Source organism: Babylonia areolata, chromosome 32, assembly GCF_041734735.1.
Source record: "Babylonia areolata isolate BAREFJ2019XMU chromosome 32, ASM4173473v1, whole genome shotgun sequence".
NCBI lineage: Eukaryota > Metazoa > Mollusca > Gastropoda > Neogastropoda > Buccinidae > Babylonia > Babylonia areolata.
In genome coordinates this window covers 22694250-22709249 of record NC_134907.1, presented here as the reverse complement: position 1 = coordinate 22709249, position 15000 = coordinate 22694250, and the positions used below count along the sequence as shown (strand labels likewise).

At 45.1% G+C, this 15000-nt stretch overlaps 1 protein-coding gene across 1 annotated transcript in view; it reads right to left on the bottom strand.

Moving 5' to 3' along the window:
• Positions 1–7965, bottom strand: part of LOC143276618 (carbohydrate sulfotransferase 15-like) — an 18166-nt gene extending 10201 nt beyond the window's left edge. The window contains exons 1-5 of the mRNA XM_076581230.1: positions 7827–7965; positions 4512–4658; positions 2501–2648; positions 1683–1878; positions 974–1069 (exon numbers count right to left, since the gene is read on the bottom strand). Coding sequence (XP_076437345.1) covers positions 974–1069; positions 1683–1878; positions 2501–2648; positions 4512–4648 — 577 coding nt within the window. The 5' untranslated portion in view covers positions 4649–4658; positions 7827–7965. The remainder of the gene's footprint in view (positions 1–973; positions 1070–1682; positions 1879–2500; positions 2649–4511; positions 4659–7826) is intronic.
• Between the last annotated feature and the right edge of the window lie 7035 nt (positions 7966–15000).

Sequence of the window (15000 nt, the reverse complement as noted above, 5' to 3'; positions counted from 1 at the left end):
ATGGGTGAAGGATGGATGGATGGGTGAAGGATGGAAGGATTGATGGATGGGTGATGGATGGGTGATTGATGGATGGATGGATGGGTGAAGGATGGAAGGATGGATGGATGGATGGATGGATGGATGGATGGGTGAAGGATGGAAGGATGGATGGATGGATGGATGGGTGAAGGATGGAAGGATGGATGAACGGGTGAAGGATGGATGGATGGGTGAAGGATGGGTGAATGAATAGAGCGAGAATGCTTGGAGAAGGACATAGGAAGTTAGGGATACCCCCCCCCCCTCCAACCCCCACCCCCACACCCCCGCCTGCAGGACAAAGGGCGATAGGACAGCTTCAAGAATATGTGCTGTAGCATGACGCCTTGACTAATAAGATGTGACATGTGTTGTAGCATGACGCCTTGACTAATAAGATGTGACATGTGTTGTAGCATGACGCCTTGACTAATAAGATGTGACATGTGCTGTAGCATGACGCCTTGACGAATCAGATCTGATATGTGCTGTAGCATGACGCCTTGACTAATAAGATGTGACATGTGTTGTAGCATGACGCCTTGACGAATCAGATCTGATATGTGCTGTAGCATGACGCCTTGACGAATCAGATCTGACATGTGCTGTAGCATGACGCCTTGACGAATCAGATCTGACATGTGCTGTAGCATGACGCCTTGACGAATCAGATCTGACATGTGCTGTAGCATGACGCCTTGACGAATCAGATCTGATGTGCTGTAGCATGACGCCTTGACGAATCAGATCTGATATGTGCTGTAGCATGACGCCTTGACAAGTAAGATCTGATAACTTGTAAAACAACAAACATAGCGATATGGAGAAATTGATAAAGAATGGTCTCTGACCGAGGAAGGGCGCTATGACAGGTATCAATATCGATCAATCAATCAAGCTGACAGACAGACAGATCAAGACGGATAGATCCAGGGACAGAAAATTAACTTACCGACAACTAGGTTGGATTTTCCTTTCGATTTCAAGTCTTTGTCAATTTGTTCTGACAAGGGAGCGAACTGATCCACATACCAGTTGAAATCCTCGCCTGTGAACATAATGCACAACTTCAAAAACAAGCAACAACAACAACAACAAAAACAAAACAAAAAAAAAAACAAAGAAAAAACAGCAAAAAAACAAACAAATCAACAAATCAGATGTTTCGCTTTAATGTAATTTAAAAAAAATCAATTTTCCTCTTTATCTATTTACTTATTTACCCCCCCCCCCCTTCTTTTTTTCTTTTACAATATAAGTGAAATGACCGGGAGGGAAAAACAAAAGCAAACCCAAACCAAGCAAAGACAAGAATGAGATCTGTACGAACGCTCACTCCCACAGGACAACTACAGCAACAGAAAGAAGAACAGCAACAACAACAAAAACAACAGCAACAACCCCAAATTCCTCTATGCCTCACCGCAAGATTACACTGGCTTTTAGTGGTGCAGCATTGGGGGCTAGTAGGCCTTTGGGAATCATCCCAACGCCGACTGTCCTGAAACCCTCTGACTCAAGAGAGTGGGGATGTAACTTGGGCAAGAACACTCTTCACTTGAATCAAATGTTAGCCCAGATAGTCGGGACAGCAGTTTCCTCCTCTGCTGTTCTGTTTGTCATAGTCTCGGACACGACTGACTATCATATATATGGCTCACCAAATCGTCGGTGCTTGGTGAACCAATGGATTTCCTTCAGTCCCATCAGCACTTCCGGGTGTCGGGTGATTCGGCGGAAGAGGTCGGTGGTTCCGCATTTGAAGACGCCCACCATGAAGAAGTAAGGGATGCACTTCAGCTTTCCCCCTTCGTACCAGCACGGAGTCTTGCTGTTGTCCATGTATTGTGGCGGGTCCTGAAGAGCTGTCACTTTGTAATACACTGATGCGTTCGTGTTGGGGTGGGGGGTGGGGGGTGGGGGGGGGGGAGGGGGGGTGCGCGTGTGTGCGTGCGGTGCGCGCGCACAGAGGCACAGACACACACTTGCAAACGCATATACTCATACACTTACACTCTCAGGCATACGCACATGCGCGCGTGCACACACGTACCCACACGCACGTACGCACACATGCACAAACGCACGCACACGCACACACTATCGCAAACATAAACTCTTTCTCTGTCTTTCTGTCTCTGTCTCTCTCTCTCAACACACGCATACACACACATACACACACACACACACACACACACACACACACACACACTACCCCGCTAACCCCCACAGACCTACCCACACACACTCAACACGCACCCCCCCCCCCCACCGCCACCCCCCAGGACTACACACACACACACACACACACACACACACACGCACGCACGCACGCACGCACACACACACACAATACCCCGCTATCCACCACAGACCTACACACACACACTCAACACGCCCCCCCCCTCTCCACCCCCCCCCCCCGCAACCCCCCTCCCCTCCGCCTCCCATCTTCCCCTCCACACACACCCAAACTGACCACAAAGCCAAACGCAGAGGCGTTAGGTCTGCCACAGCAGTTCTGGTGCAGAAATCCCTCCCCCACGAACTCCAGTTTGATGCGGACAGGTTTCACATAGTCCTTGTAGCCAGCGGAGACGCTGCGTTGTTCGAAAGCCATACTCTCCCTGCGCCAAAGAGTACCATCATATAATGATATCATTATAGTACCAACAGGCCATGTTTTGCCTGACTCAAAGAGTACCATCAAATAATGATATTATTATAGTACCAACAGGCCACGCTTTGGCCACGCCAAAGAGTATCATCAAATAATGATATCACTGTATTACCAAGACATCATTGAGGGTGCAGAACTGGTAAGGGGGTACAGGACGGATGACGTAACGACAGGGGAAGGTGAGGAGGAGGAGGAGGAGGAGGAGGAGGATACCTAAAGTTATCTGATCGTTGGCTGGAACTTCCAGCTTTCCATTTTAACAAACAACACCTTCAGGTTACATGATTTGTGTGCAAGACCCAAATATCAGTTCTGAAACTGAAAGGTCAAAGTCAGCACTTGTGTGTATACAGTACAATGCAATACAGCACAGTATACAGTACAGTACAATGCAATACAGCACAGTATACAGTACAGTGCAATGCAATACAGCACAGTATACAGTACAGTACAGTACAATGCAATACAGCACAGTATACAGTACAGTACAGTGCAATACAGCACAGTATACAGTACAGTACAATGCAATACAGCACAGTATACAGTACAGTACAATGCAATACAGCACAGTATACAGTACAGTACAATGCAATACAGCACAGTATACAGTACAGTACAATGCAATACAGCACAGTATACAGTACAGTACAGTGCAATACAGCACAGTATACAGTACAGTACAATGCAATACAGCACAGTATACAGTACAATGCAATACAGCACAGTATACAGTACAGTACAATGCAATACAGCACAGTATACAGTACAGTACAATGCAATACAGCACAGTATACAGTACAGTACAATGCAATACAGCACAGTATACAGTACAGTACAATGCAATACAGCACAGTATACAGTACATTACAATGCAATACAGTACAGTACAATGCAATACAGCACAGTATACAGTACAGTACAATGCAATACAGTACAGTACAATGCAATACAGTACAGTACAATGCAATACAGTACAGTATACAGTACAGTACAATGCAATACAGTACAGTACAATGCAATACAGTACAGTACAATGCAATACAGCACAGTGCAATGCAATACAGCACAGTGCAATGCAATACAGCACAGTACACAGTACAGTGCAATGCAATACAGCACAGTATACAGTACAGTACAATGCAATACAGTACAGTACAATGCAATACAGCACAGTGCAATGCAATACAGCACAGTACACAGTACAGTACAATGCAATACAGCACAGTGCAATGCAATACAGCACAGTACACAGTACAGTGCAATGCAATACAGCACAGTATACAGTACAGTGCGGTACAGCAGGGGGGTGACACACAGACTGACAGACAAAGTATCTAGAGAAGCATTCACGGTCAAGCTGAACTGACCAGGAAGGTTAACCCCCACCCCCATCCACACCCCACACCCACCCACACACTCACACACCACCACCCCCACACACCCTCACCTCCGCCACCCACCACCCACCTCACAGACAGACACACTACCTCCGGAAGCATTCATCGTCCTAGACACCCCCCACACCCCTCTCACTCAACCTCGCCCCCCCCCCCCCCCCCCCCCACACACACACAAACAGACAGACAGACAACCTCCGGAAGCATCATCGTCCTAGACAACCCCCCGAACCCCCTTACCCCCCCCCCCCTTACCCCCCCCCCCCCACACACACACACAAACAGACAGACACAGTACCCCCCCCCCACCCACCCCCGGAAGCACTCATCGTCCTTGACACTCTCATTCACGCCCTCCCTCCCACACCTCCCCCCCCCCTCACCGCCCCGACACACACACAGAGGCACAGTACCTGCGGAAGCACTCATCGTCCTTGACAGTGAGAGCGGTCAGGCTGAACTGTCCGGGCAGGCTGACCAGCAGTAAGGTCACACAGAAGGCACCGCCACACGCCACAGCGATCAGACACAGCCTCTTGCGGAGATTCATGATCGCCAGCCTGCCAAATGTCACAGACGCACACAAACACACGCGCGCGCGCGCGCACGCACGCACGCATGTGCGCACGCGCATACACAGATACAGATACCGATACAGACATAAACACAGGAATAGACTCAGGCACATACACACACGCGCCCACACATACACACACACACATAGACACACACACACACACACACACACACACGCACGCACGCACGCACGCACGCACGCACACACACTCGGCCGCATGCACACACACAAACACACACACACACACACACACACACACACACACACACACACACACGCATGCACGCACGCACGCACAATCATCAAATGAGTCCACTCGATTTGCGTTCTTCGATTTGGATTTTTTTTCTTTTGTTGGTTTTTTTGTTTTGTTTTTTGGTCTAGCTGCCAGTCTGGCTGCACGCGCACGCGCGCGCGTGTGTGTGTGCGTGTGTCTATCTGCCTGCCAGTTTGGCTGCGTGCGTGCGTGTATGTGTGTGTGTGTGTGTGTGCGCGCGCGCGCGCGCGTATAGTAGCAAGAACAGTAGTGTTGACGTTACAATCGACACAATGAAACACACAGCAGTTGTAATGAGCTGTAATGTTACAATCGATACTGAATTATCAAGCAAACGCTACGCCTTATTCACGCATTATCGTTTATCATTCTTATCGTTGTCATCAACACAACACAACACAACACAACACAACGCAACACAACACAACACAACACAACACAACACAACACAACACAACACAATACAGCGCAGTGCAATGTAATGTAATGTGATGCGATACGATGCTGTACGACACGCTACGATACGATACCCATACCATATCATACCATACGATACATTACCCATACCATATCATACCATACGATACGATACCCATACCATATCATACCATACGATACATTACCCATACCATATCATACCATACGATACATTACCCATACCATATCATACCATACGATACGATACCCATACCATATCATACCATACGATACATTACCCATACCATATCATACCATACGATACATTACCCATACCATATCATACCATACGATACGATACCCATACCATATCATACCATACGATACATTACCCATACCATATCATACCATACGATACATTACCCATACCATATCATACCATACGATACGATACCCATACCATATCATACCATACGATACATTACCCATACCATATCATACCATACGATACATTACCCATACCATATCATACCATACGATACATTACCCATACCATATCATACCATACGATACGATACCCATACCATATCATACCATACGACACATTACCCATACCATATCATACCATACGATACGATACCCATACCATATCATACCATACGATACATTACCCATACCATATCATACCATACGATACATTACCCATACCATATCATACCATACGATACATTACCCATACCATATCATACCATACGATACATTACCCATACCATATCATACCATACGACACATTACCCATACCATATCATACCATACGATACATTACCCATACCATATCATACCATACGATACATTACCCATACCATATCATACCATACGATACGATACCCATACCATATCATACCATACGACACATTACCCATACCATATCATACCATACGATACATTACCCATACCATATCATACCATACGACACATTACCCATACCATATCATACCATACGATACGATACCCATACCATATCATACCATACGATACATTACCCATACCATATCATACCATACGATACATTACCCATACCATATCATACCATACGATACGATACCCATACCATATCATACCATACGATACATTACCCATACCATATCATACCATACGATACGATACCCATACCATATCATACCATACGATACATTTCCCATACCATATCATACCATACGATACATTACCCATACCATATCATACCATACGATACGATACCCATACCATATCATACCATACGATACATTACCCATACCATATCATACCATACGATACATTACCCATACCATATCATACCATACGATACATTACCCATACCATATCATACCATACGATACATTACCCATACCATATCATACCATAGGACACGATACCATACGATACAAGTTATTCTTATTCTTATTCTTATCCATACCATATCATATACCATACCATACGACATGATACGATACGATACAATACCTATACCATATCATACCATACGACACGATACCATACGATACAATACCCATACCATATCATATACCATATCATACCATACGACACGATACCATACGATACATTACCCATACCATATCATACCATACGATACGATACAATACCCATACCATATCATATACCATATCATACCATGCGATACAATACCCATTCCATGGCATACCATACGACACGATACCATACGATACAATACCCATACTATATCATACCATACGACACGATGCCATGCGATACGATGCAATACAATCCAGCACAATACAACGTAATAAAGGATTAAGCTACAAGTACACTTGAAAGTCTGCCACAAAGAGTTATCGAAACTGATGCTTTTGCTGTTCACTGCGACATCAAAGGCCTAAACTTGTGCCGTGAAAAATGATGACTATGGCTCATCTTCATTTTTTAATTTTAGTTTTATCTATTTATTTATCTACTTACTTATTTGTTCATCTACCTATTCATTTATTCATTCTAGTTTTCCGTAGGCATATCACGTCTTTCTTTTTTTTCTCTTTAATAAACAGTTTTACCTCGTCGTCAGTGAAAAACACTTTCTGTCTACGTCTGTCTGTCTGATTCTGTCTGTTTGTATGTCCGTCAGTCTGTGTCTGTCTGTCTCTCGTTGTCGATTATAAATGTGCATGTGTCGTGTCGTATGTCAAAGCGTGCCCAGAGCTGACACACATTCCCGTTTGGCCTTTTAAAACAAAACAAGACACACAGACACGGACAAACACACAGACACAGACACAGACCGACACACAGATACACAGACACACAGACACACACACAGACACACACACACACACACACACACACACACACACACACACACACACCACTTTAACCTTTCCTCAACCCCCTCCCACCCCACCCCAAAGAAAAAGACCCCGCCACACACACAATAAAAAGACTGACCTGAAAGAAACGCGTGGCTTCCTTGCCTTCTGTCTTTTTCAAACACCCCGCTTTCACTCTCAGACACTCTCAGCCCGATCCTGTCCCCTGCTCTTGCCAGCCAGAAAAAGGCCCCTTCGACGGTAGAGGGCGCTGTTGTTAGCAAGATGGCGGCGACCGCAAAATTATTAATCACACATCCCCATCGGTGAGCTTTGGTTATTGATTAGATTTGGGCGGACAGAGGCCGCGGGGAACAGATTGAGTTGGAAGACTGAGGTAGTTGTGGTTTTTTGTGTTTTTTTGTTGCTTTTTTTATAATTCGCGAACGATCTACGTGTACACAAGTAGCGGCTTTGTTCTTTTGCGTGGTCAGACGAATACGCGGATAATGGGAGAATGTAATAGCACTGCCTACAGTTAAAAGGATATTAATATTATATATATATATATATATTATATTATGTATATTTGTGTGTGGGGTTGGTGGTGTCATTAAAAGCCATTATGGGTATATCTTCTGTGCCTTAAAGTAATGCATGCATCACGATATCGTGAAATTTTGGGTTAATTCGATCTAGGACAGTGGCTTTACTCGGTTCTATCGTATACTATAAAGGTATGATACAGGGCTAGTGTGCCGTTTGCGATATTTGCACAGTAAGACATCGTATTGTCTCCTCTTTCTCTTTTCTTCGTAACTCCTCTTAAATTATTTCCACTCCTCATACTCTACTCCTTCGTATCTTCAAACCTCCTATCATCCTTCCTCATTCGTTACATCCTCAGTGCCTTGCTATCCTCAACTGTACTCTCTTCATCCCATACTCTTCTACCATCTCCTCCAATGCTTCTCATCATCCACCAAACTGTTTCTTAAAGATTTAACTTACATATACACTTGTAATCTCTCTACAAGCTTATCGAACTATCTTTGCTGTTCACTCACTCAAAGGCCTAACTTGTGCCGTGAAAATGATGACTATGGCTTCTCTTTTTTAATTTAGTTTTATTCTATTTATTTATCTACTTATTTGTTCATCTACCTATTCATTTATTCCTCTAGTTTTCCGTGGCATATCACTCTTTCTTTTTTTTCTCTTTAATAAACGTTTTCCTCGTCGTCAGTGAAACACTTTCTTCTACGTCTGTCTGTCTGATTCTGCTGTTTGTATTCCGTCAGTCTGTGTCTGTCTGTCTCTCGTTGTCGATATAATGTGCTGTGTCGTGTCGTATGTCAAACGTGCCAAGCTGACACACATTCCGTTTGGCTTTAAACAAAACAAGAACACAGACACGGACAAACACACAGACACAGACACAGACCGACACACAGATACACAGACACACAGACACACACACAGACACACACACAGACACACACACACACACACACACACACACCACTTTAACCTTTCCTCAACCCCCTCCCACCCCACCCCAAAGAAAAAGACCCCCGCCACACACACAATAAAAAGACTGACCTGAAAGAAACGCGTGGCTTCCTTGCCTTCTGTCTTTTTCAAACACCCCGCTTTCACTCTCAGACACTCTCAGCCCGATCCTGTCCCCTGCTCTTGCCAGCCAGAAAAAGGCCCCTTCGACGGTAGAGGGCGCTGTTGTTAGCAAGATGGCGGCGACCGCAAAATTATTAATCACACATCCCCATCGGTGAGCTTTGGTTATTGATTAGATTTGGGCGGACAGAGGCCGCGGGGAACAGATTGAGTTGGAAGACTGAGGTAGTTGTGGTTTTTTTTGTGTTTTTTTTGTTTTGTTTTTTTTAACTTTGTCGAACGATCTACGAGTATCAATAGTAGCGGCTTTGTCTTTTGCGTGGTCAGACGAAACGCGATAATTGGGAGAATGTAAAAGCACTGCCTCAGTTTATATATATATATATATATATATATATATATATATATATATATATATATATATATGTGTGTGTGTGTGTGTGTGTGTGTGTGTGTCCATTAAAAGCCACTTTTATGGGTATATCTTCTGCTCCGCCCATTAATAGATAAATGCAAATGCATCACGATATCGCTGAAATTTTCGGGTAATTACAAAGATCTAAGGACAGATGGCTTTTTCTCGGTTCTATCTTGTATACCTTAAAGGTACTGAATACATGGTGCTAAGTGTGCCTGTTTGCGCCACTATTTGCACAAAGACATCTTACTTCTCCTCCTCTTTCTCCTTTTCCTCGTCAAACTCCTCTTCCCAAATTATCTTCCACCCCTCCTCCAACTCATCTTCTATCCCCCCCTCCTCTCCTCCTCTTCCAACTGCCCTTCCTCTCCTCCTCCTCCCCCTCCTCCTCCTCCAGCTGCCCTTCCTCTCCTCCTCCAACTGCCCTAACTCTCCTCCTCCTCCCCAACTGCCCTTCCTCTCCTCCTCCAACTGCCCTTCCTCTCCTCCTCCTCCTCCTCCAACTGCCCTTCCTCTCCTCCTCCTCCCCCTCCTCCTCCTCCAACTGCCCTTCCTCTCCTCCTCCTCCTCCAACTGCCCTTCCTCTCCTCCTCCAACTGCCCTTCCTCTCCTCCTCCTCCTCCAACTGCCCTTCCTCCTCCTCCTCCAACTGCCCTTCCTCTCCTCCTCCTCTCCTCCTCCAACTGCGCTTCCTCTCCTCCAACTGCCCTTCCTCCTCCTCCTCCTCCAACTGCCCTTCCTCTCCTCCTCCAACTGCCCTTCCGCTCATCCTCCTCCTCCAACTGCCCTTCCTTTCCTCCTCCTCCTCCAACTGCCCTTCCTCTCCTCCTCCAACTGCTCTTCCTCCTCCACTTCCTTCCTCTTCATCATCACCCTCTTCTCCCCCCTCCCCATCACGCAGTCCCCATCAGCATCATTATTGACAACGTGGTGTGTATGTATGGACTGGTCATGCAGGAATAGTGTCTTTCGTCTCATCAGTCCCAGCGTCATCGTCTAACATCGCACTATGTGAATAGACGTTAACCATTAGTTGTCTAAAACCACACTATGTGAACAGACGTTAACCCTTGATTATTTGAAATAACACTATGTGAATAGACGTTAGCCATTGATTATCTAAATTCACACTGTGTGAACAGACGTTAACCCTTACTTGTCTTAAATCACACTATATGAACAAACGTTAACCATTGATTGTCTAAGTGTATGCTGTACATGGCACCTCGGTTTATCGTCTCACCCGAATGACTAGCGTTCAGACCGCCACGCAGTCAAGAAAATACTGACGACTATGGGATTCGAACCAGAGCGCTCATATTCTCTCGCTTTCTAGGCGGACGCGTTACCTCTAGGCCAACATTCCACTCCGGTCCCACGAGGAAAGAAACCTGGACAAAGAATTTGGTAGACAGTGCAGGGTCTCCTCTGCTGTGTGGCCTTCTGGCGACCTGACACTGATTGGTTCCCTTCGGATTGCCGAAGCTAGGTCTACGTGCGACAGGCGAACCGGTGTGTGACTGTGTATTGTATGGGGACAGTGATAATGCTGTGTGTTGTATGGGGACAGTGATAATGCTGTGTGTTGTATGGGGGACACAGTGATGATGCTGTGTGTTGTATGGGGACAGTGATAATGCTGTGTGTTGTATGGGGGACACAGTGATGATGCTGTGTGTTGTATGGGGACACAGTGATGATGGTGTGTGTTGTATGGGGACAGTGATAATGCTGTGTGTTGTATGGGGACACAGTGATGATGGTGTGTGTTGTATGGGGACAGTGATAATGCTGTGTGTTGTATGGGGACAGTGATGATGCTGTGTGTTGTATGGGGACACAGTGATAATGCTGTGTGTTGTATGGGGACACAGTGATGATGGTGTGTGTTGTATGGGGACACAGTGATGATGGTGTGTGTTGTATGGGGACAGTGATGATGATGTGTGTTGTATGGGGACACAGTGATAATGCTGTGTGTTGTATGGGGACAGTGATGATGCTGTGTGTTGTATGGGGGACACAGTGATGATGGTGTGTGTTGTATGGGGACAGTGATAATGCTGTGTGTTGTATGGGGACAGTGATAATGCTGTGTGTTGTATGGGGACACAGTGATGATGATGTGTGTTGTATGGGGACAGTGATGATGCTGTGTGTTGTATGGGGACACAGTGATAATGCTGTGTGTTGTATGGGGGACACAGTGATGATAATGTGTGTTGTATGGGGACAGTGATGATGCTGTGTGTTGTATGGGGACACAGTGATGATGCTGTGTGTTGTATGGGGACAGTGATAATGCTGTGTGTTGTATGGGGGACACAGTGATGATGCTGTGTGTTGTATGGGGACAGTGATAATGCTGTGTGTTGTATGGGGACAGTGATGATGCTGTGTGTTGTATGGGGACACAGTGATGATGCTGTGTGTTGTATGGGGACAGTGATAATGCTGTGTGTTGTATGGGGACAGTGATAATGCTGTGTGTTGTATGGGGACACAGTGATGATGCTGTGTGTTGTATGGGGACAGTGATGATGCTGTGTGTTGTATGGGGACACAGTGATGATGCTGTGTGCTGTATGGGGACACAGTGATGATGCTGTGTGTTGTATGGGGACAGTGATGATGCTGTGTGTTGTATGGGGGACACAGTGATGATGCTGTGTGCTGTATGGGGACACAGTGATAACGCTGTGTGTTGTATGGGGACAGTAATAATGCTGTGTGTTGTATGGGGACACAGTGATAATGCTGTGTGTTGTATGGGGACACAGTGATAATGCTGTGTGTTGTATGGGGACACAGTGATGATGCTGTGTGCTTGTATGGGGACACAGTGATAATGCTGTGTGCTTGTATGGGGACACAGTGATAATGCTGTGTGTTGTATGGGGACACAGTGATAATGCTGTGTGTTGTATGGGGACACAGTGATAATGCTGTGTGTTGTATGGGGACACAGTGATAATGCTGTGTGTTGTATGGGGACACAGTGATAATGCTGTGTGTTGTATGGGGACACAGTGATGATGCTGTGTGTTGTATGGGGACACAGTGATGATGCTGTGTGTTGTATGGGGACACAGTGATAATGCTGTGTGTTGTATGGGGACAGTGATAATGCTGTGTGTTGTATGGGGACACAGTGATAATGCTGTGTGTTGTATGGGGACACAGTGATAATGATGTGTGTTGTATGGGGACACAGTGATAATGCTGTGTGTTGTATGGGGACACAGTGATAATGCTGTGTGTTGTATGGGGACACAGTGATGATGCTGTGTGTTGTATGGGGACACAGTGATAATGCTGTGTGTTGTATGGGGACAGTGATAATGCTGTGTGTTGTATGGGGGACACAGTGATGATAATGTGTGTTGTATGGGGGACACAGTGATGATGCTGTGTGTTGTATGGGGGCACAGTGATAATGATGTGTGTTGTATGGGGACACAGTGATAATGCTGTGTGTTGTATGGGGGACACAGTGATGATGCTGTGTGTTGTATGGGGACACAGTGATAATGCTGTGTGTTGTATGGGGACAGTGATAATGCTGTGTGTTGTATGGGGACACAGTGATGATGATGTGTGTTGTATGGGGACACAGTGATAATGCTGTGTGTTGTATGGGGCACAGTGATAATGCTGTGTGTTGTATGGGGACACAGTGATAATGCTGTGTGCTGTATGGGGACACAGTGATAATGCTGTGTGTTGTATGGGGACAGTGATAATGCTGTGTGTTGTATGGGGACAGTGATAATGCTGTGTGTTGTAAGGGGACAGTGATAATGCTGTGTGTTGTATGGGGACACAGTGATAATGCTGTGTGTTGTAAGGGGACAGTGATAATGCTGTGTGCTGTATGGGGACACAGTGATAATGCTGTGTGTTGTATGGGGACAGTGATAATGCTGTGTGTTGTATGGGGACAGTGATAATGCTGTGTGTTGTATGGGGACACAGTGATAATGCTGTGTGCTGTATGGGGACACAGTGATAATGCTGTGTGCTGTATGGGGACAGTGATAATGCTGTGTGCTGTATGGGGACACAGTGATGATGCTGTGTGCTGTATGGGGACACAGTGATAATGCTGTGTGTTGTATGGGGACACAGTGATGATGCTGTGTGTTGTATGGGGACACAGTGATAATGCTGTGTGTTGTAAGGGGACAGTGATGATGCTGTGTGCTGTATGGGGACACAGTGATGATGCTGTGTGCTGTATGGGGACACAGTGATAATGCTGTGTGTTGTATGGGGACACAGTGATAATGCTGTGTGTTGTATGGGACACGGAACGATCGGAGTGAGAGTGATGATGCTCCACAATCCGTGCAGATGGTGGGACCAAAACAAAACCAAAAAGAAAGAAAAAAAAGGTGGACCTAACTTCCTAGGCTGCAAACTCAATCTCATTTCACTGAGGCCACACCCCTTCGCTGACAAGCAAACTGGTAGCGTCAGCAGCAGTGTAGGGGTTAAAGTGAAGAATGCTAGAGAACATATGGTAGCGTATACCATGGCCCCCCCCCAAAAAAAGTATGTCATTAATTAGTGGCAGGCTGGATGATGGGCGATGTATGTTTTTATGACACGTGTGTTGTCAGTGGCGGTAATGCAGTGATGTGAGGCTGCTTCTTTCTGTTAAAAACTGTGGTGTGTAGATTTCTGACCGTGGTTTCAAAATAAGTAATGTAGTCACTGTCTTTTCTTTTCTTTTTTTTTTTTGGTTTCTTCTTCTTCTTCTTCTTCTTCTTCTTCTTCTTCTTCTTCTTCTTCTTTTCTTTCTTAACAGCTGAGTAGGTTAATTTATAATGATATGTAAGTGGTGTGCTCAAGATAAAAATAAAAATTGTGAGATATCTGTGTGTGTGTGTGTGTGTGTGTGTGTGTGTGTGTGTGTATTCATATGGGGCTATGGCCTTAATGAATAAACCATCTGAATCTAAATCCGAATCTCTACCCCCCCCTCTCTCTCTCTCTCTCTCTCTCTCTCTCTATATATATATATATATATATATATATACATATATATATTTTTTTTTTTAATTTTTTTTTTTATAATATATAGTCATTACAAATTGATGCGTAATTATCTGTTAACTCAAAAAATGATAAATGTAAAGAAACACTGAAACAAATATACGAACAGAAATGAACAATGATTGATGATACTGTCAATTCAAGATACAAGTATAGTATGACATGATGTATGTGCGTCTTTAAAGAAGTGAGTTTGTGCTGT